At 32.8% G+C, this 23,469-nt stretch overlaps 1 protein-coding gene across 11 annotated transcripts in view; it reads right to left on the bottom strand.

Annotated features, from left to right (window-relative positions):
• The window catches only part of USP15 (ubiquitin specific peptidase 15), a 144,523-nt gene that overhangs the window by 72,302 nt on the left and 48,752 nt on the right, over positions 1–23,469 (bottom strand). For 7 of the 11 annotated variants that reach the window (XR_010148007.1, XR_010148006.1, XM_001166420.8 and 4 more), the window contains 3 exons: positions 17,510–17,636; positions 10,809–10,954; positions 6,498–6,559 (listed from right to left, as the gene is read on the bottom strand). Coding sequence is in view for 9 of the 11 variants with exons in the window: in XM_001166420.8 (XP_001166420.1) it covers positions 6,498–6,559; positions 10,809–10,954; positions 17,510–17,636 (335 nt within the window). In the remaining 2 variants the exon portion in view is untranslated. Of the gene's footprint in view, positions 1–6,497; positions 6,560–10,808; positions 10,955–17,509; positions 17,637–18,363; positions 18,445–23,469 lie in introns of those variants that run through there. The other 4 variants (XM_063785512.1, XM_063785514.1, XM_063785513.1 and 1 more) reach the window with 2 other exon arrangements.

Consider the following 23,469-nt stretch of genomic DNA (forward strand, 5'->3'; position numbering starts at 1 on the left):
TTAAAAAAAAAAAAGTGAAATTTTACAGAATTTTTAAAACTAGGGGGGAAAACTTTTTCTAAGGTATCATTAGAAAAGATCATGTTTTTAAGGGGCTGTTTAAGAAATCAAACTTAAAAACTAGATAAGAAATGCAAGTCCTGATAAAACAAGTAGTGTTTAAAAATGCAGCATGAACATAAAAATAAAAATTTCAAATTCTTTGTTGATATCTAGTAGAAAAATTCAGTTAGAAAACTTTTTTTTTTTTTTGAGACAGAGTCTTGCTCTGCTACCCAAAGTGGAGTGCACTGGCATGATCTCAGCTCACTGCAACCTTCACCTTTAGCATTCAAGTGATTCTGCGGCCTCAGCCTCCCGAGTAGCTGGGACTACAGGCGCCGCCACCACCCCTGGCTAATTTTTGTATTTTTAGTGGAGACGGGGTTTCACCATGTTGGCCAGGCTGGTCTCAAACTCCTGGCCTCAAGTGATCTGTTCACCTTGGCCTCCCAAAGTGCTGGGATTATAGGAGTGAGCCACTGTGCCTGACCAGAAGACTTTTGAGTGAGTATTTTTTGGGTAGGTTCTTAGATCTCTAATACAGACTTTGAGTTGTTTTAGGTGCTGATTAAAAGCATATACACATTTTTTTTGTAACTAAATGACTACATGTTTTAAATTAAATTTTACCCTTAACATTTTTTGAATATTTAGCATTTCTTCTCAAGGAGCCCAAAAATTTATGCTTCAGCTGAAGACACACAGTTTCAAAACTAATCAAAATGGGGCCAATACATCAGAGCACTAAGTAGGTTCCTCTATTTTCAGCAGTATAGAACAGACAAAATACTAACATGTGGTTTCACATGTGCCTACTTGTGGTAATATTCTTATATTTTCTTGTTCATATGAAGTACTTACAATGCAAATTCCTTGGCTAACTATAAAGATTTATATTTTGCTGGTCTGGGGTGGGAACCCTGGATGCCACTATGTGGTTCACCTAGTAAATGTCAATAAACATTACCTACAAAATTTCTGAGTGTCATCCTTAGACCAACAGTATTGGTGTGACCTGCAAGCTTATTAGAAATGAGCCACACCCAGATATAATGAATAAGAAATTCTGAGGATGGGGCCCAGGAAACTGTTTTAATAAATTCTACCAGTGATTCTTCTTTCTATCACCATATTACAGCTTTAATTATCTTTCTTTGGTATTTGACACCCTAGCTAGGAACTGGTTATGTGCTATGCAACATTATGGACAAATTCCAGGTTAGTGATATATATCAGAACTAGCATTTTCATGCCATCTTGAAGGCCAGGGGTTGTCTTCTGGCAAATGTGACAATTTTGAGGAGTATAAACTGTTCTGTATCTTAATATCTTGAAGTCCTTCCTAAGGACTTAAAATTACATGTTCTGTGCTGGAGTTAAATTTGCCTAAGCTAACATCATGTGCTTATAACATGCTTTTCTGTTTTTTTTTTTTTTTTTTTTTTTCCTTTTTGGAGACAGGGTCTCACTCTTTTGCACAGGCTAGAGTGCAGTGGTGTGATCACAGCTCTTTGCAGCCTTGAACTCCTGGGCTCATGCAATCTTCCCACCCCAGCTTCTGGAGTAGCTGAGACTACAGGTGCATGCCACCATAACTGGCTAATTTTTGTATTTTTTTTTTTGTAGAGACGGGGTCTTGTTATGTTGCACAGAGTCGTCTTGAACTCCTTGGCTCAAGTGATCCTCCTATTCTGGCCTCCCAAAATGCTAGGATTACAGGTGTGAGCCACCTTGCTCAGCCTAAAATGTGCTTTTCAATGAACACAGAGGCATTCTATTTTTTTTTTTTTTTTTTTTTTTTTGAGATGGAGTCTCACTCTATCACCCAGGCTGGGGTGTAGTGGTGTGATCTTGGCTCACTGCAACCTCTGCCTCCTGGGTTCAAGCAATTCTCCTGCCTCAGCCTCCTGAATAGCTGGGGTTACAGGCACCTGCTACCATGCCTAATTTTTGTATTTTTAGTAGAGACGGGGTTTCACCATGTTGATCAGGCTGGTTTTGAAATCCTGACCTCAAATGATCTGCCTGCCTCGGCCTCCCAAAGTGCTAGGATTATAGGCATGAGCCACCGTGCCCAGCCCCATTTGTTTTTTTTTCAAGCCAGGCTTCATCCAGAAAAAAGAATCTGTATCCTTGCTTCATCTATAGAAATATAATATAAATAAATTTAGCAAGTGATACTTCCTCAAACTTGTTTCCTCTTTCCTCCTATTATCTCTACTCCGATTTCCTTCTACTGTGCTTTTTCTATGTTCTTAAATATTTATGAATCTCATTGTTTCTTTCTCTCAACTGTATGTTTTAAAGTTTCATCTAGTTTTAAAGATCTCACCATTGTTACTCCCATTTCATTTTTCTTATTTGCTCTATTTACCAGTGATGGATATTTAGCTAGGCTATCTCCAAATCCCCACTACTACAAACTATGCAGCTACAAAGATTATATCCTCAAAGATCTGTTTAAAAATTCCTCTGAGTGCTGGGTCAGAGGGATTAAACACTTCTGATTTAATTATTGACTGGTTTACAGAATGACAATATTAGTCTACACTCACATTGTTAAGTACACAGATATCTACACCATACCCAACACTTGGCATCAGAAAACTTTAAAATATTTGTCATTTTGATGGGTGAAAAATTTTATCTCATTTACTTTCATTTTTTTCTGATTACTAGTGAGTTTGTCTATCTTCTCATCTACCTGTTAGCACTTGGCTACCCTTTATTTAAATTGTCTGTTAGTATCTTTTACCTATTTTTTAAAAGCTATTGTTCTTTGTTTCTGTTAACTTTCAGGAGTTCTTAACATATTACAGGTATTATTCCCTTTAGGTTTTAAAAGTTCCAAAGCTGACATCTGACTTTTAACTCTGTGTATAGTTCTTTTAACAGAAATCTTTAATTCTGATGTAATCAGATCTACTAAATTTGAACATTATGTTCTATGATCTCTATGATGTAGTTATTCTCCAAAATTTCTACTATTCACATTTATTTATTTATTTATTTTCAGATAGAGTCTCACTGTGTCACCGAGGCTGGAGTGCAGTGGCACGATCTTGGCTCACTGAAACCTCTGCCTCCTGGGTTCAAGTGATTCTCCTGCCTCAGCCTCCCGAGTAGCTGGGACTACAGGTGTCCACCACCATACCAGCTAATTTTTGTATTTTTAGTAGAGGCAGGATTTCACCATGTTGGCCAGGCTGGTCTTGAACTCCTGACCACCCAAAGTGCTGGGATTACAGGCATGAGCCACCATGCCCAGCCTACTATTCACTAAATATAAGTGAATATTCATTAAATATAAGTGAATTCATTAAATATAAGTGTTATATTTCTTATTTAGGTATTTAATCCTTCAAGAGTTAGCCTTTGCATATAAAGTTGAAAGTAGGGATCTAGCTTTTTTTTCCAAATAGCCAGTACTCCTACTAAATCTAAGTAATCATCTTCTTTAAGCAACCTCACTACCTAGTTGTGCCACATCATATACCAAGTTGTCAAATATACATGAATCTTTCTGAGATTACTAGTTTATACCAATCTATTTGCCTTTCTCTTGCTAGCATTATGTTGTTTTTATTAGTATAATTTTACAGTAACTCTCAATTACCTTGTAGGTCTAGTGTTCCTTCCTTCCTCTTTTTGTCAAAACTGACTCAGCTAATTCTGGACCTGTATTGGTCTATGCTAACTTTAAAATGAATTTGTCAAGTTTCTTGAAAAAAAAAAATTTTGAACAGGAGACACTGATGTGCTTTAAAGAAAACAGGCATTACTAGGTTAAGCCATATATCACATAACAATCTTTTATTTTCTAATAAACTTAGATTTTTTTTTCCCATGAAGGTTTTATGCGTTTTTAATTAAGTTAATTTTTGTTAGACTATTTTCTAAGTGGGTTTCTCATGATAAATGGCAGGGGTTAGAAATTTATGGCTCACAGGCCAAATCCAAGCTTGCCATCTACTTACAAAGAAAGCTTTATTGGAACACAGGCATTGCCATGTCTTGACATGATGTCTAAGGCTGCTTTCATACTACATCAGCAGTTATAGTTATGACAGAGACCATATGGCCCACAAAGCTGAAAACATTTAAAAAAGATTGCTGATCTCTCGGTATAGAAAAAACAACTGCTTTTTATAAATTAATCTTATATTAGACAACCTTGCTGAATTTTCTCAGTTCTAGTAGTTTGCTGTGTTGGATTTTATACAAATGACTATATCATATACGAATAGTGAACTTTATTTCTTCTTTCTTATCTTCTACTCTTACTTAAATTGTGCTCAAAATTTCTCAATGAAATGTAACTTTTGCTATAGACTTGAGGTACACAGGATGTATCAAGTTAGAATTTCCCTTTATTCTTAGTTTTCTGAGAATCTTTTCATACATAGGTGCAGATCTTTTTCTGTATTACAGTAAATTATTATTTGGCAATTTATGACATATTACTGCATAGTATTTCTTAGATTTTATAGGGAATGGATATTTAACTTTTCTATGCTTTAGTATATGGCATCCTTATTCAACTAGTAGATCCAGTGAAAAATAGGACTCTTAATTGTACTTTTGTCATCTCTAGTACAGCACCTGCATTCACCAATATTTATTGCATGAGTATGGTGTGTTGGGTATTACATAGGGAATTCTGTTTTCTTTCACACAAAGCCAAGTACTACAGTTGTTGGAATAAGTAAAAATGATATCGTGCTATTAGGGAATAAAAGAAAATATAAAATTAGTCATCTTTTGGGCACAAATCAGTCATTTTAAGTAGAAAAGATTTCTCAATCTTTAGAACTCATGGGTTTTTTTTATATTAATCCACAAACAATTTTGTAATTTCAAAAATAACTTAAAGATATAGCAAGTACATAGCAATCTAAACATTTAGGAAACAACAGTGGTTCTGCTTTGAAGACTAAAAGTAAATGTTCACAAAAAATATTCCTATCTAAACCTTCATCAGTTATGAAATCTCCATAATTCAACCCACATGCTTTCAATATTAACATCTTCTTAAAAGTTCTACTTTTATACTAAGTTCTACCCTTGTACTGCATCCAACTAAGTAGGGTAAGAATAAAAATCACCTCCATGTAATTAACATATTTAGGTGCCTTCTCATGATATTTTTAAATGGGAAAAAAAAATTTCACGTAAGATAAAAAAGGATAGAAAACCACTTATAAAAGGTACATTGTAGTTTTATTTTATTTTATTTTATTTATTTATATTTATTTATTTTTTGGAGAAAGTCGCATTCTGTTGCCCAGGCCGGAAGTACAGCGGCACGATCTCAGCTCACTGCAACCTCTGCCTCCTGAGTTCAAGTGATTCTCATGCATCAGCCTCCCGAGTAGCTGGGATTACAGGGATGCATCATCACTCCTGGCTAATTTTTGTATTTTTAGTAGAAATGGGGTTTCACCATGTTGGCCAGGCTGATCTTAAACTCCTGACCTCTTGATCTGCCTGTCTTGGCCTCCCAAAGTGCTGGGATTACAGGGATGTGCCACTGCACCCGGAGGGCATTGTAGTTTTAAATAAAATAAAGTAGCAGATTTTTTTATTCGCTTGGTTAAAATGTACTAAATTGTTATTAGTTTTTCAAAAATATCATTATTTTAAGAATTTCAAAATATATGTTCACAATCCCTTATCAGAACATGTGAAATTCCAAAGCTCCGAAAACTTAAAAATTTTTTCACAGTTCATTTGGTGGCAACCTAACTTGAACTGATATAATGCTATTTATAGTCCTTATTTATTCCACTTAGTGTGAATATTTGCTGAAAAAATATTAATGTGTTTGATTATAAAGTGTCCTTTTGCAGAAACAGAAACATTACAGTAATGGAGGGACATGTACCATATTACTTCTTAGAGCTTTGAGAAGTCTGTATATTTAAACACAACTGGCCTTGTGTTTTGATAATGGAGTGTAGACCTATTAGTTCTAAAACAGATAAAAAGATTCCTAATTCTTCTTTCATTTACCCTCAAAAATACCTCATATACTCCTCTATCTCTATTTGTTCTTTTTTATTCTAAAACTTTTCATTTGAATAAATATATTACTTTCACATCAGATTCATTTTGATAAAGAAATATTTTAAGATACTTTTAAAAACCACAAAAAAGCTTCAAGAAATTAAACAAATGTTTAATGATTTGACCGTATCGGACAATGCAACTTTCTCATTTATACCATACATTTATACTATGCCTTAAGATATTTGAATTGGAAGCTTTTAAAATAGTAACATATTAATTAAGAGCAAATTTAGATAGCTTGTATACTAAGAACAAAATACTCAAATATAAACAAGGCATGAATTTCTGCAATACACATCTAGGTTCTTCTATCATTGTGGATTTGATTATCTAGCATCAAGGGCTTCAAAATCATACAATAAGCCATAAGAAGTGGGAGCACTTACTTAGGAGTAGAAGGACCCCTTGGCCATGTTCCATCTTCATTTTTCTGTTCTATCACTAATACCTGCAAATATGACACAATAAAAGGGTGTTTTTCCATAACTCTGAAGTTAAAATAACTTTAGAAGATAGCTGGATAAACTAAGAAACTAAAGTAACTCTGTGATTATTTAAAGGAAAACAGTAGACAAGGTGAACAGGTAATCTGCATTTTGATTCCAAAGCTAGGCAGGGGAGACTAAAAGACCTCAAATAACAAGAAATCAGTAATGATAGTGAGAAGGAATCCTAGAAGATAAACTGTAAAGAAACCATTGGTTCCATTAAGTATAAGAAAACTTAAACCAAGTAAACAGAATATAAATTCCTTGAATTTAGAGAATATATTTTCTATTTGTATTTGTAGGTTGAACAGAGAACTCTGTAAATAACAGATGGTCAATAAATGTTTGCAGTTGTTAAACATACTGACATAGGATCTTGGGTAACTTATTTTTATGCAAATGCAGACGAAGGGTGACACAGATAATTCCAAATTACAGATTATGTAGAATTTATTTGGGGTTTTGAAATTAGTGTGTATTTACATTATCACAATGGAAATTATCGAATCTTTAAATATACAAATGATAGAGTCCCATTTATGAGAATCAGACTGAAGTTCTCTGTTACAGCATGGATGAGGCAGACAGAAATCACCTCTAATAAATAAAAAGTATAGGCTTAGGGAGAGCTATACTTTATTTTAAAACACCCTAAAATCTTTCCTTATATCTTCCAGTCTAATAAGTCTTTCTAGTTTTTGCTATGGATTAGTCTGTGCAAAGAAGAAAAACTTAGCAAAAATAATTAAATTAGCAAAGGAAATATACGATAATACCAATAAAAAGTTAAAATCTACAATTTCCATTGAAAAACTGTAATAGACAATATGACGTGAAGTAAATCCAAGGCATTATAAATTTGAATACATTTCATTTACTGTTTCATTTTTTTCTTAAAGTTGCAATTTCATAACCTACTCTACATGCACTTAGTAATATATTTTTGTGAACTATATGTTTCCAGGTCATTTATAAATTGGCATTTAGAGCCTAGCTATGTAAAATGTAAGCATGTTTCAGAGTATATGTAACAATAAAATGTTGATTTTTAAAAAATTCATGAAATCTTGTTAAAAGAGATGCTAATTAAAATATTAAAGTTAGCTTTAAAAAATCTATTATTTCACACATTAAAAAGTGTATTTGTACCATATAAAAAATAAATGTACCATGTACCTAATATACTGATCCCTTCCTGATCACCTTCCTCTCCCTACCTACTAGAGACAAGTAATCACTGTCTCAATTTTCTGATTTTCATTCTGATGTAGTTTTATAAATTTTTGAAGATTTACAAAGTAGAATTTAGAGAGTGATTTTTCACTTCTCCAGAATGTTTTGCTTTACTGCAATTTATACAAGAGTAACAGTTACATATTAACTATATGTATAAATATACATATAAACTTTACAATCATTTGAGGACTTAAATCAGTTTTAAAACAAGAGATTTTAGCTATAGAAGATTTCAAAGTTATGCATTTAATATAATTATTTAACCATAATGCCTTAATTCCTAACAGTATTTATACTTAAAATTCCATGTTTTAAAAACCAGAAATACTAATGCTGAAGACCATCAGAAATATTAAAATTCAGTCCTTTATTCAAGTGCATCATTTTCTGAATAAAATTTTGTTATAGTTAAAACTTTAACTCCAAATAAAAATATTTTTGAAAAGATTTCAAAATTAAAATTAAACCCACACAAAAAGGAGAGAAGAAATGCTTCACATTTTGGGAGGCAAACTCTTCAATAATATGTCTTTGTTTTATTTTCTAGTGAGGATACTCTCAATTTAAGTATTAAAAAAAAAGGTCCAGGAGAGGGTTTATGTCACTTATCTTCTCTGGCTGAAGAATTATTATAAAGTCTGAAAAATTTAATGAATATTCTTTGAAACATTCCTGTTTTTAAAGGTCAAGTCCTTAAGGATACTTAATCTTATTAAATTATTTTCTCATCTGCCATCTGATAAATACACACCTAACAAGAACATCAAATTATTTAACTTCTCTGAGTCTCAGTTTTCTAATGTACATGATGAAAAGAGTAACACTCATTTCAGAGGATTGCTGAAAAGGTTTAAATAAAGAATTCTATAGATTTCAAATTGTACTTTTGGAGCTACCTCAAGGCCTAATGGATGAAAACCAAGGAGAGAGGTTATGTCTACTGGAAGACAGAAAGAGAGAGCTGGCTACATAAAAGGGCAGTGTTGGCTAATCAGTGGATTTCCAAGGTCCACACTTCAAGTTTCTATCAGCTTCATTTCTCTTTTAACTGTAATACATATTGGATTTTGTAAGATTTCTCTTAAGAATATAATGACTAAAATAAATCTGAAAACCACTGTATTTTGACAGCCTAGTACAATTCTTGACATATAGTGGGCATTTACTAAAAATTAATTTCCCTAACTTTATCTGAATTTTTCCACAACTCAGAATCATATTATTGATGTTAACAGTAATTTTTAAACAAAACAAAAAAATCTTCCATTTATCAGAGCACCGGGCATGTTAGGTTCTGAAAATAAAAATAGGGTACAAAGTCTAACCAAAACAAGGACCTCATAGTCTGGGGAGATTAAAATACAAATAACTAAAGCATATAATGAACGATACAAAACAAATATACATACATCTTTGTGGAAGTTAAGGAAGCAATTCTTTTCTCCAAAGTAGAAACATCCTATATCTCAATGGACATTGAGAGAAATAGGGAAGGCTGAATAGATGATGTGACATTTGAGCTAGAACCTGAAGGATGAATAATCTGATACGGCTGGCCTACATGATGGTATGGGATGGTTAATTTGATTATATGGATGGTTAAAAGGACTTTTTGCTGGATGAATACAGGGACTCCAAAGACGTTTACATCATCAGGCAGATGGAATAACACATCAGAAAGCACAAGAATATGGAATAGCATAGTGTGTTCAGGGAACTATAAGCAGCTCAGTTTGGTACTGCTTGAGTATAAACCACAAAACAAAGATAATCTAGAGGTGGTGGAAGAGTAGGTACGAGGTTAAACCATAACTTGAATGCTGGCTTAAAGTGCCTGGACTTAATTATTAAGGAACCAGGAAAAGTTTATGAAAGGAAGACAGTGAAGTTTACATTTTAGAATGAGTATTCTTGCAAAAACAAGACTGTCCTATGGTTATCTGCTAATAACAAAAAAACAAAGGAAGAAAGATTGAACAGACATACAAGAGCCTGGAGATACAGGAATTTGTAAAGAGACTATGAAAGATAAGGGCTGAGAATGGAGCACAGAGAAGATTACTTCAAGACACAGTTAGAAGATAGAATCAGTAGGACTTGCTGACAGTGACTAAACCTCTTCATTTCTCAATACTTTGTTAAAAAAAATACCGGCCAGGCACAGTGGCGCACACCTGTAATCCCAGCACTTTGGGAGGCTGAGGCGGGCGGATCAAGAAGTCAAGAGATCGAGACCATTCTGGCCCATCCTGGCCAACATGATGAAACCCCATCTCTACTATAAACACAAAAATTAGCTGGGTGTGGTGGCACATGTCTGCAGTCCCAGATACTCAAGAGGCTGAGGCAGGAGAATCACTTCAACTTGGGAAGCAGAGGTTGCAGTGAGCTGAGATTGCATCACTGCACTCCAGCCTGGGCAACAGAGTGAGACTCCGTCTCAAACAAACAAACAAAAAAGCCAAATTGGGAGCTGACACCTTTCAACAAGGGCTGGCAAACTAGAGTTCACTTAGCCTGCTGCACATTTATATAAATAGCTTTATTAGAACATAGCCATACTCATTTATTCATGTATCATCTATGCTTGTTTTTGTGTACTACAATGGCAATGTTTTAGATGCTACTTTATGGCCTGCAGAGAACTGTAATTTGTAATAAAGAACTGTGTAAATAAGAGATGCTCCATATATGTTTACTATTTGGTCTTTCACAGAAAGTTTGCTGACCCACCTTATAATATTAGCTGGGATTTTTTTCTAATTAAAAATGATTTCTTTTTAACAAGTAGATTATTCCCAAGCTCAAGGAGGGAATCAAAAGTCAGAGTCAGTAACCAGCAAGGAAAGACAAGAGATGAGTTTAGAAAGAGGAAGCCAGAAACAGTACAGCCCATTATATATTGCCAGGATAATTATTAAAGTTTGTGAATCCAAAAACCTTCATGTATAGTATGCTTAAAATAAACAATACCTGTCCTTGGTATAAACCAGCATCCTGAATGGTGCTGTCTGGTTTATTCAGTGGTTCAAATGTGTTACTCATGTATTTGTTCCACAATCTGGTCTCCTTTTCATCTGGAATATTGAAGATTTTTCTTATTTCCTTTTCAATTGTATCTAGATTTAAGGAGGAAAGATATATAAATATAGTATGTATTTCAAAATATACCACATACAGCTAAATGTTACCAGCACAAAAATTCTTTAAAATACTAATAGAAAATCAAGACTAAATATGTAATAAATCTATAAAACACAAACCAACAAAAGGGTTTTTAAGACCAAGTGTGCTTTTTATGGAAAAAATGGTATTTGTACTCCAACAAATTACTTGGGGAATTTAAAATCTCAAAAGGTAAGAGTTCAATCACCTAACACTAAAATACAATTTATGCTACACAGGATAAACTTTAAATTTTAACATACTATAATTCAAATATTTTCGGAGGAGATGTAGGAATTAGAAATTAAAGTATGATTAAGAGATGTTACAGATTTCTTTTAATGTGCAAAATTTTTTAAGTACCACATAAGCATTTTAAAAATAGTTTATATTAAACTGAACAGCTCACTAGAATATATGGACACAATAAAAAAGAAAGTGTCTTGTTTGAAGGCATGTCTGTATTCACCAAAATTTAGTATTTTCAAGGTAAAGTCATGTCTTTTTCTGATTTCTAAATCAATTTACTGAAATTTCATCTAGTTCTGGTCAATAACTTGCCTAATCAACTCAAGAAAATAGTAATCAAAATATTTTATGATATATGAATACAGAATACTTTTAAATTTTAGAATAGTTGGTTAGTTTTGAAAAAAATTATAAAATATTAAACTTAATAATATACGTTCTCCGAAGAAATATGAAAACCCACATCTATCCTACATAATTTAGTCCAATAATAGTATCTACTTAGCAGCTAATGTTTTGTAATAGTCTTGTAGTCAGTGAGGTTTTGATAAGGGCATTAAATCAGTAGGGAAAAAAAGGCACTAATTCAAAATATCAACAGCGTTATCTCAAAACTTAAAGCAAATCACCCAGAATATTTAAATAATTACATAAAATAAATATACTGTTAGTACTTGTATTAGTCTGTTCTCACACAGCTATAGAGAACTACCTGAGACTGGGTAACTTATGAAGAAAAGAGGTTTAATTGACTTACAATTCCGTGGGCTGTACAAGAAGCATGGCTAGGAGGCCTCAGGAAACTTACAATCATGATGGAAGGCGAAGGGGAAGCAAGCACATCTTATCATGGAGGAGCAGGAGAGAGTGCGAAGGGGGAAGTGCTACACACAAACAACCGTATCTCATGAGAACTCATTCACTATCACAAGAACAGCAAGGGGGAAATCTGCCTCTATGATCTAAACACCTCCCAGCAGGCACCTCCTCCAACACATGGGGGATTACAATTTGACATGAGATTTGGGTGGGAACACATAGCCAAGCCTTATCAGTACTGCTTTCTACTTTGGCAGGGTTGTATTTTTTTCTTTTTGTTCTTTTTATTAAAGTGAACATGTATACAGAAACATGCACTAATCATCAGTATCTTGTGATAAATTTCCAAAGTGGACACACCCATGTAAATTGCACCAAGATCAAGAAACAAAACATTACCTAGAAAGAGGATAAAGGAAGAAGCCAAGGAAGGGAGCTGTTTTAATCTTTCTATAAAAATGAATAAATGTTTCCTGACGGCAGAAATAATTTTTGCTTTTGGCAAAAATACCAAAAATACTGACAAATATAAATAAAATGTCTACCTAGATATAACCACTGTTGACATTCTGATATTTCTTCTGGATGTTTTTTCTATTAATACAGGCATCTGTGTACATAACATGTTATAAACAAATGTGGAAATTTCCTCTTCATTGAGTTTTGTGATCTAATTTACATATGGGGGAACATTACAGGCGTAGGGGTAGTAACGCAAAAGCCTTGAGGTGCAAATGTGCTTGGCATGTTTTAGAATAGCCTGATACATCAATGTGGCTGAAGTAGAATAAGTGAGGTAGAAATGAGACTATAAAGGTACTTCTGTAGGATTATATACACTTCTGTGACCTATCAAAGTATTTATATTTTAATCTGAGCAAAAGAGAAAGCTATTGAGGAGTTGGGAAGACAAGTGGCATGATATGACTGACATTTTAAATGTTCACTTTTGCTGGTAGTGAAGAACACTGCAGAAGGTCCGATAAGGTTTGGCTCTGTGTCCCCACCCAAATCTCATGCCGAATTGTAATCCCCAGTGTTTGAGGAGGCACCTGGTGGGAGATGACTGGATCATGGGGGCAGATTTCCCCCTTGCTGTTCCCATGACAGTGAGTGAGTTCTCATGTGATCTGGTTGTTTGAAAGTGTGTAGCACTTCCCCCTTTGCTCTATCTCTCTTGCTATGCCATGGTAAGATGTGGTTGCTTCCCCTTTGCCTTCCACCATGACTGTTAAGTTTCCTGAGGCCTTCTAGCCATGCTTCCTGTACGGCCTATGGAACTGTAAGTCAATTAAACCTCTTTTCTTCATAAATTACCTAGTCTCCAGTAGTTCTTTATAGCAGTGCGAGAATGGACTAATTCAAGGTCAAAGGTGGGAAACTAGGCTACTGCAACAATCCTAACCAAAGTGGTAGCAATGGAAGCAGTGTTAAGTGGTCTGACTGAGAATAAATTCTGAAGGAATTGCTAAGAAGATATGCTGCTAGATTACATGAAGGGTGACAAATAAAAGAATCAGAAATGATTTTTGGCCTAAGCAATTGGAAGAGCAGAAGTGGGAATTATGGAGATAAGGAAGAATGACAGAGCCTAAGGTTTTTTGGGAAAGGGAGCTTAGTTTTATACCTGATAGTCTTCTTGAGAAGCCTGTCAGATATATAAATGAAGATATGGGATAGTTCAAACTGGAATTATGGGAGACTTCAGGGCAGGACCTATCAACTTAAAAGATATCAACACATGGAAAATATTTAAAGCCAGGAGAACAAAAGAAATCACCAAGGAAAGGAGGGCTGGGAGAATATGGAGACACTGATATTTTGAGATAAAGAATATGAAGAAGGTTTTACAAAGGACTCCAACAAGATGCAGCCAGTGAGAAACTGTGCCCAGGAAGCCAAGTGAAGAGAAAGTGCTTCTAGATAGAAAAGTAGTTTATCTGTGTTGTACTTTGCTGGCAGGTCAGGAAAATGGAAGATTTCTATATTACCACTGGATTTGTCAATGGCAAGGTCATGAGAGACTATGACAGTAGTAGTACCAACGGAGTGGTAGGTTTCGACGTCTAATGTAGTGGGCTCAAGAGAAAATGGGAGCAGAGAAAGTGGTGGCCAGAATGCAGGATGCTAAAATTGAGATCTGGCAAGTGCAGTTACAGATAACAACAGTCTAGGGTTTAACTATAATAATTGGTGGCTGAGCTTGGCTGACGGTTGAGATCACTGAAGTTGAGAATGGTCAAAGGACTGACAGTGTGTGCTTATTTTTCCACATATTAATTCAACTGTACTAGCCAGTTAATGAAAAGCATACAGAGGTAGAAAAATAATACAGGTTACTCACAAAAATTAGAAATTAAAAAATATTAATACAGGTCATAGAAATTAAATCATATTTTTCAAGAAGTTTTATGTTTTTGGTAGTTAATCTTAAAGGAAAATAAAACTATTATTTTATCTCTTACTTAAACATGCTCAATGCTCAAATATATCAATTTTGGCAGAAAACATTTGAAGGCAGAAGATTTTGGCCCTGATAGGTAAATCATTTAGACATGGCCTATGGCCTGCTATCATTTTTACTATATATCGATGTAAGTAGTACTAGCTGAAAACAGAATATTTTATTAATTTGGTAACAAGAGAAAACAGACACTTATATTTCCTAAATCTGTTCATAAAATTTATACAGCTATATTTCACATACATAGCTATTTTAATCATTTTCAATCAAGATTTCTTAAAAGACCATAAGGGAAAAATACATATCCATCTTAAGTTCCTTATGTAAATTCTGTGTTTCAAAACCCACTTCCTTTAGAAAAACAAAATCAGCCCAGTTAATATCTCCAAAATGAATATTCCTTTAGCATACACAGATTGTGTAAGGCAGCAATTGAGAGATGAGACTCTGGTTTAAGAGCTCTGCTTATGAAGTTAAAGTACTAGCTCTACCACTTGGTACCAGGGTGAATTGAGGTAGATTCTAAATCTCAGCTTCATTATCTATAAGAGGAAGATACCTGCTTGTTTAACTTCAAACAAGAAAATTCCTGTAAAGTGCTTAAAACATAGTAAATATTCAACAACTGTTAACCTGTACTATAACCATAACCATGAAGTGTCTAAAATTCCTGACTTGACTAATTTTTGCAAACCTTTTTGCTTAAAAAGAAGACTCATTCTACCACAGACTTTCAAATTTTTTAAACTAAGAGCTATAATAAGAAATTGTGACCCAGGACATAAACATATATGTTGATATTTTGTATTCTAATATCTCCCATTCAATTTTCTTTACTCCCAAAACTGTTTAATGAACCACCAAAATATCAACAATCCAGTTTGAAAAACAATGATTTAGTACAGTAAAAAATTATAGCTATGCAAAAATTGGGTTCATATATAATGTTAAAGTACATATCCAATTTATCTAGCATTTTAAAGTATTAGTATCTTTGTTGATTAAAATCTATGCTAGATTGTAAACTTTTTGAAGCAGTGATCCTTTATAAATTACATATCTTCGTGACAAATTCTTACACAGTTCTTATCATGAGAACCCATAATTCTTGTTTTGAATTCAGAAATTAAATCAGTTGCTGATTTTCCTGAGTTTCAAAATACCTAGTATAATAATGGTCTAAAATAATATCTCTGATGGTCTCATATTTAATTTTCCTATCAAAATGAGGCAGGGAGAGAAGAAAATACCAAACTTTAAAAATAACTAGAAAACATTATTTTAAGAGGTAGCTTCTCATTTATATTCCAATTGGCTATAAACTTCAGAGACGACTCTCTGAATTAATTTTAACAGACTACCCTTATTAAATTTATAGACTCTTCTCATGTACATATTCATATGATTAAAATAATTTTCATATGTTGAAAACTTTGTTTTTAATATGTAGAAATATCTTATTTTCCTGAATATATTCTACAAATGTGGAAATTCAAAAGTCAAGCAATTTATCTGTAATAATAATTATAATAAAACTTACATATGAAATTCCTTATCTTTTAAGCATTCATTTTAGAAAGATGACTCTATGGGCTTTTTTTTTTTTTGAGATAAAGTCTCACTCTGTTGCCAGGCTAGAGTACAGAGGTACGGTTTCGGCCCACTGCAACCTCCACCTCCCGGTTCAAGCAATTTTTTTGCCTCAGCCTCCCAAGTAGCTGGGACTACAGGCGCATGCCCACTACACCCGGCTAATTTTTGTACTTTTAGTAGAGATGGGGTTTCACCATGTTGGCCAGGCTGGTCTCGAACTCCTCACTTCAGGCGATCCACCCGCCTGAGCCTCCCAAAGTGCTGGGATTACAGGTGTGAGCCACTGCGTCCGGCCAACTATCAGCTTATTGAAACTTAATCTCGAACTTATAAATGTTCTAGCTAAATGAAGAGGGGAGAATAAAGATTCATAACAGAATGCTGTATTTTATTTGGTGCAAACATTAGGATTAACCAAGCACTGAGTACTTGAATAATGCTACTATTTCATAAAAAATATGGGTGAAAAGGATTTTCCTGCTGTGAAGTGGGTAAGTGGTGAAAGAAAGCCAAATGCAGTTAATGAAATTCAGAAATACTTTCATTTACTTTAATGACTGGTTCCAACAAGGAAATCTTATGCCATGCTATAATTCATAAATTGGCTAATCTCTCTTCCAAGCTGGGTTCTACAAGTTATGTGTCCTTCTTCACTGTTCATTTGTATTTTCTAAGATCAATGGTATTACCATTAATCTTGTTTAACAACTTCATTTGAAATTAAATACTTTAAAAATTCTTGAGTTGTTTTATGAAACAAAAACCATGTAATTTTTATTAAATTCATAATCATTTATTTTAAAAAACATTTTATTCAATCTATTCTTTACCTAAAATTAAAAATGTATCTTTTAAATAGAAAGAAAACAATTTATATATATTTTAATATATAGAGAGAATTAAGTTCACTTATATTTGACTTATAACTGCTTACGCTACTCATTAATTTGAAAAATCAATGTGTCAAAATAATGCTAAGCCTGCTGCCTTGGCTACTTGACTGTATTTATAGTACCAAAGAATAAATAGGAGAAAAAAGGAAATAACCAATTGTCATTTTCCATGCTACCTTACCAAGTTTTAATTAAGTTTTTATTTAAAGGTCTATGTTACAAATGACACACCAGTTGCTAAATAAAAACAATAATTATTTGATGTTTTATAAAAAAGCAAAACAGCACAAATGTTAAAATTCATTTAATAAATGCAAAAGCATACAAGAAACAATAAATAATTTAACTCTAAGACATTGTATCAAAGCTGGAAATCAAATGTCTATATATAAATCCCTAAAATGGTTATCATCCAAGTAGCATATACAAAGATAATTCTAATTAAATATCTAATAGCAATGGTTTAAAAACAAGACAGGATCTTGAATTACCTATTGTGTCAGCTTTGCTAAATCTTCGAGTTACAACATTATTCATGTTTCCATTTTCACATAGCTTCAATTCTGTGAGATATACTTCTACTTTGCAGTGCTTTACAAACATACCCTGTTCAACCACCTAAAATAATGAAACAAAACAAATCAGTGTCACCTATATCAATATATTTCACTCTAATAACAATACATTTAAAGAGACTTTAGAAAACTGCAGATCTCCAGTGAAAAACCAGTCACTATTAAAGCCTGTCAATACATATAAAAAAAGATACTGGATAGTTAAAACTTCAAAAGCAAGAAAACTTTTTGGAAATTTTGATATTTAAAAGAAAGAAATAATCATGATTTTAAAACATTAAGTGACAGTTTGGAAAGGCATTCTATTGATCTATGAAGATATACCAGTACACCATAAATAATTAATATTCAGTATTTATAATGAGAAAGATTACCCAAAATGACTATGTGCAAATATATATGTACATTCTCTGTTTATACATTATAATACAAATAAACAGAGTTCTGATTGAAGATACAAACATACTTCTTAGCTTTTAGTAGTGATCCCAAGCAGAAAACCTTTAAAAAGTTGTTTATACAATTTGAACTTAATGGCTATATTATCACTGTTATGTTAAAATATATCTATTAAAATGATAACTCCAAATCACTGTTGCCAAAATATCCAGCTATGGCTAGGTAACTGATATGTTAGTTTCACCCTACAGTGACTTACTTTGTTTGACCTTTAACTACACACTTAGTAATTCTATGTAGCAATTAAAAGAAAGCTGTTAAGCATGCAAGCCATAAAGCATAAAAAGGAAATATGTATATATTAAGGTCACCTTTTAAATAAGTATAATTCCTTTTGATCTTCTAAAGGTTAACTGTAGGATTTCAGTCATGAATACTGTTTCTGAAAATAGTAATAGGCCTGATATGTGATCCATTAGACAAATATGGCAAAAGGGAGGCTCCAAATGACCGTTGGATATACTCACAAGCTTACATCAATTCAAAAAAGGACTTTACAAACTTGTCTTTCACTGCATGGAAAAAATTCAAATGCAGTTCATCTAGTATTTACTATCTAATCCAACACACATTTTTATGATACTTTGTCATATATATTTTCTTAATCATACTTGTTACAATTTTTTTAAACAGGTAGCAGCCTGTACCTCTCCTTCTGCTAATAAATGTAATTTGTTTTGTAAAACCAATATGTTAAACTACTGAGATTTGTTTTAAACATCTTAGGCTGATTTACTTCATGGTTACAAATGTAGTAACATTTAATTTTATAAGATTACTTGTAGTTATATTTAAGTAGAGAAACAAGGAATCAAATATTCTTATCAGTCAGTAATTTCTATACTTGGGCTCAATAGCTGAGTAAAATCCTAAAATAAACTACATTAAAGTAGCTACTAATCACTGGTAGTAAATAAAACTAAGGTAAACTGCAGGCCTCATTTTTATGGAAGAAAAAGAAAAATGGAATGACCAACACAAAGCAGGAAAAGGAATAAGTATGGTTAAAAAACAAAACCCCCATTATGATTTATATTGAGGTATATACTTTCTAAATAGGCATAGTTTTCTAAAACTGAAAATACATTTTCATAATACTATAGATATTTTCCTGGAAAGAATCTGGTGACTTAACTGTCAGAGTTATTGTGAGATCTACGAAAACAAAATATCAAGAATATTTCAAAATCCACACTACTGGGATTCAGAATTTTTCTCAACATTTTTTTCTTCTTTCCTCATTTTACATTGCTAAAACCTTCATCATCACTACTCAGAATACTGCTACTATATTTATAAGATATTTATTTTACTAATTCCCAAAGTAGTGTATTAACAAGGTGTCGTTTTTAAAAATATGAGTTTGTTGTCAAACTATTTTTATATGAAAAGGTCATACGATATGTACTATTAAAGCTTGAAAATAACAGCACCATAAAAAGAAAAATAATTAGCACATTTACGAATCAATGTTGTAATGGTCACATGTAGATTATTTGCTTATATAATCTCCTTCATATTTGTTTACATAAAATCTCCTTCCTACCTTAATTAAAAATGTATGCATTGAAAATGATGGTCATGAAGACTAACAGGAAAAAACAAGCTTATAAAAAAAGTATAGTTTTATTTACCTAATTATTATAACTATTAAAATATGTATTTGAAATAAGATCGGAAGAGGGATATTCAGAAGTGATAGTTATGTTTCAGTATTATAGATGATAGTTACAATGTTTACTCTAAGTGAATTATAACACTGTTATATTACCATAAATAAAAAGTGAGTACATGATGAAATCTGGTTCCTTGTCCAAAATTTAAGACTTATGTATATGTAAACATATTTTCATTAATTTATAACCATAATGAAGGCAAAGTCTCTTTACTAAGTATTTGAGCTACATATAAGTTTACAGAGGATTAAAATAAATAATTTCTATTTGTTTATTTTTTGCTGTGAATATTTAGGGCATTTTTTACAAGACCATTAAACATATTAAATAAACCTAATATAGTCTACCCTTTATGTCTGTGTATGAAAAGTTTCATGGAAACTTTACCTTCATTCCAAGTGCCTCCCTCCCTGAAATGGGAAGAGAAATAAAAGTAATTTCTAAAAAAATCTAGTACTATATAAACAATTTCATAATACCAGGCCTCTAACAGACTGACTTACTCTTTTGTAGAGCTAGCTTCATTCATTTTAAAAGCATTTATTGAGTACCTACATTTGGTGCAGATAAATTAGACCTAGATCCTGGAGTCTGAGTGAGAACAGATAACGGTGAAGACAGAGAAGTAGATAAATACAACAAAACTATGAAATCATAGTTCTTAATGTGTAAGAAACAAATCCTATATATGTGATTTTCCATCCACAAATACTTCAGAATATTCAGAAACAAAGACTCAAACATAACCACAATACCATCATCACACCTAAAAAATTAAAACTAATCAATTAATATCAAATATCCAGTCAAAAGTCAAATTTTTCCTTCTGTCTCGTTTTTAATGTATTGTTTGAATCAGGATCCAAATAAGGTCCATATATTGCAATAGACTAATTCGTCTCTTAAGAGTCTTTTAACCTAGAAGTTCTCCATCTTTCCTATTCTTGTAATTTTTACTTTAGACCACTTCATAGATGGTGACATACACTCACTCTAAACAGGATGCAAATATCTAGTTGCTCCTTTTTTTGTGATGCTGGTAGACATTAAAGCCAATGCCTAGATCCAGTGATGGGCAAACTTATGAACTAAGTTTGGCTAAACTTAGGTTTAGATGGCTAAATCTACCCATCAATCTATTTTTGTATATAGTGCTTTACCGGAACACAACAACGCCCATTCATTTATGTTTACGGCTACTTTCATACCCAATTATTAATTATCTAGAGCTGCTTTTATGCCTAAATCAGCAAAGTTTAGTCATTTCAAAAGAAACTAAAGGGCGCATAAAGCTAAAAATATTTACTATCTGGCCCTTTACAGAAAAACGTTAGTGACCTACTCCTTCTCCTACATCTTCAGCTTCTAGACCTTCAGGCTAGATCCATTAATTCATTAAGTCTTCTTTAATTTTACCCAGTAATGTTTTACAATTTTCAGTATAGAAAAACACAGTTCTTACTAGGTTTATTCCTAAGTATTTTGACCTGTAAATGTTATTTTAAAATTCAACCTTATTAAGAGACAACCTGTTGAAGTGTAGAAAATATTTATAAGCTATTCATCCAACAGAAGACTAATATCCAGAATATACAAGGACTCAACAACTCAACAGGTAAAAACCAATCCCATTTAAAAGTAGGCAAAGGACATGAATAGACATTTCTCAAAAGACAAATGAATGGCCAACAGGTATATAAAAATGTTCAACATCACTAATCATCAGAGAAATGCAAATCAAAACCACAATGAGATACCACCTTAACCAAGCCATAATGGTTATTATTAAAAAGACAAAAGACAACAGATGTTAGCGAAGATGCGGAGAAAAGGGAACACTTATACACTTTTGATGGGAATGTAAACTAGTACAGCCACTACAGAAAACAGTGTGGAGATTTCTCAAAAATCTAAAAACAGAATTACCATTGAATCCAGCAATCCTACTACCACATATCTACCCAAAGGAAAAGAAGTCAGTATATGAAAGGGATACCTGCACTCACATGTTTATTGTAGCACTATCTACAATAGCAAGATATGGAACCAACCTAGGTGCTCATCAATGGATGAATGGATAAATATTGTATATATATATAAACAATGGAGTACTATTCCGCCATTACAAAGAATGAAATCATGTCTTTTGCAGCAACATGGATGAAGCCGGAGGAAGGTGAAATAAGCCAGGGACGAAATGACAAATATCATCTGTTCTTACTTATACGTGGAAGCTAAAAAATTTGATCACATGAAGTAAAGAGTGGAAAGATAGATAACAGACACTGGGAAGGATAAGGAAGGGAGCAGGGAAGGATGAAGGGAACTGGCTTAAAAGTACAAACATACAGTAAGATGGAATAAATTCAATGTTTGATAGCAGAGCAGGGTGACTATACTTAACAAAAATGTATTGAATTTGGGTGAAGGACACCCAAAATACCCTGACTTCATTACTACTTATTATATACATGTAACAAATTTTCTCATGTACACCACTAATTTGTACAAATAAAAATAAACTTTATTTGTTGCCAATAAAAAACTGGTTTCCCTATACTGCCCTTATATCAGGCAACCTGTTAAATTTACCTATTAATTCTAATTGTTTACCAGTACATATTTTTGGAATTTTAAACCTGTAGAATCATGCCTTCTAAAAACACTGACAGTCTTGTATCTTCTTTTACAAGATTCACTCTTTTAGTTCTTTTTACTATATTACCATACTGGCTAAGATTTCTAACACAGTTATTCTTGACTTGGGAAGAACTTTTAATATTTTACCAATAAGTACAATATTTACAGGCGATTTCTAGTCCTAGTTTTCTAGGAGTTTTTTTTTTTTAAGATCATACATGGATGTTGAGCATCAAATGTTCTTTGTACATCTATTGAGATTATTTTTCTTCTTTAGTCTGCTAAAATTATGAATGCTTTTCAAAGTTAAAATTGTATTCTTTGAAAAATATCCACCTTGGTCATTTTTGTCCTTTTTACGTAATGCTGGATTTGTCTTGCTAACATTGTGTTTGGGACTTAAGCATCTATGTTCATGAGTGAGACCAGCCTGTAATTTTTCTTTCTTGTAATGTCCTTCAGGTTTTATGTCATGTTTATGCTAGCCTTATAAAATAAGTTGGGGAGTACTGCTTCTATTCTCAGAAAGAATCTGTATGGTATTGGTTTATGGCTTCCCTAAATATTTGGTAGAATACACTGGTAAAGATTTCTTGGCCTGAAGCTTTCTTTGTGGGAAGGTTTTCAATGACTCAATTTCTTTAATCACATAGGTGAATTCGAGTTTCCTATTTCTTACTGTATTGACATTTTAAAGTTTTGTTTGTCTAGAAATTATCCACTTCATCTAAATTTTCAAATTTACATAAAACTGTTCAAAACATAATCTTTTCAAAAAAGTCTTTAGACTCTGCTATGATGTTTCCTTTTTCATTCGCAATATAGGTTATTTGTGCCTACTCTCTTTTTATTCTTAAACAATCCTGCCAGGACTCATCTTTACTTTACTGGTCTAATTTCACTGCTCTCTACAATGACTGAATTTTGTTCATTTAATGTAGGTTTGTTTTCTATTTTGTTAATGTCTACTTTATAATGTTTCTTCTTAAGTTCAATTTCCTTAACTTGTTGAGACAATAGATTTTCACTTTCTTTTCCAATATTTGCACTGAAGCTATAAAATTCCTTCTGAGAATTTCAGCCAATCTTTTAAGTTGTATT

This window comes from Pan troglodytes, chromosome 10 (assembly GCF_028858775.2).
Source record: "Pan troglodytes isolate AG18354 chromosome 10, NHGRI_mPanTro3-v2.0_pri, whole genome shotgun sequence".
NCBI classification, from domain to species: Eukaryota; Metazoa; Chordata; class Mammalia; order Primates; family Hominidae; genus Pan; species Pan troglodytes.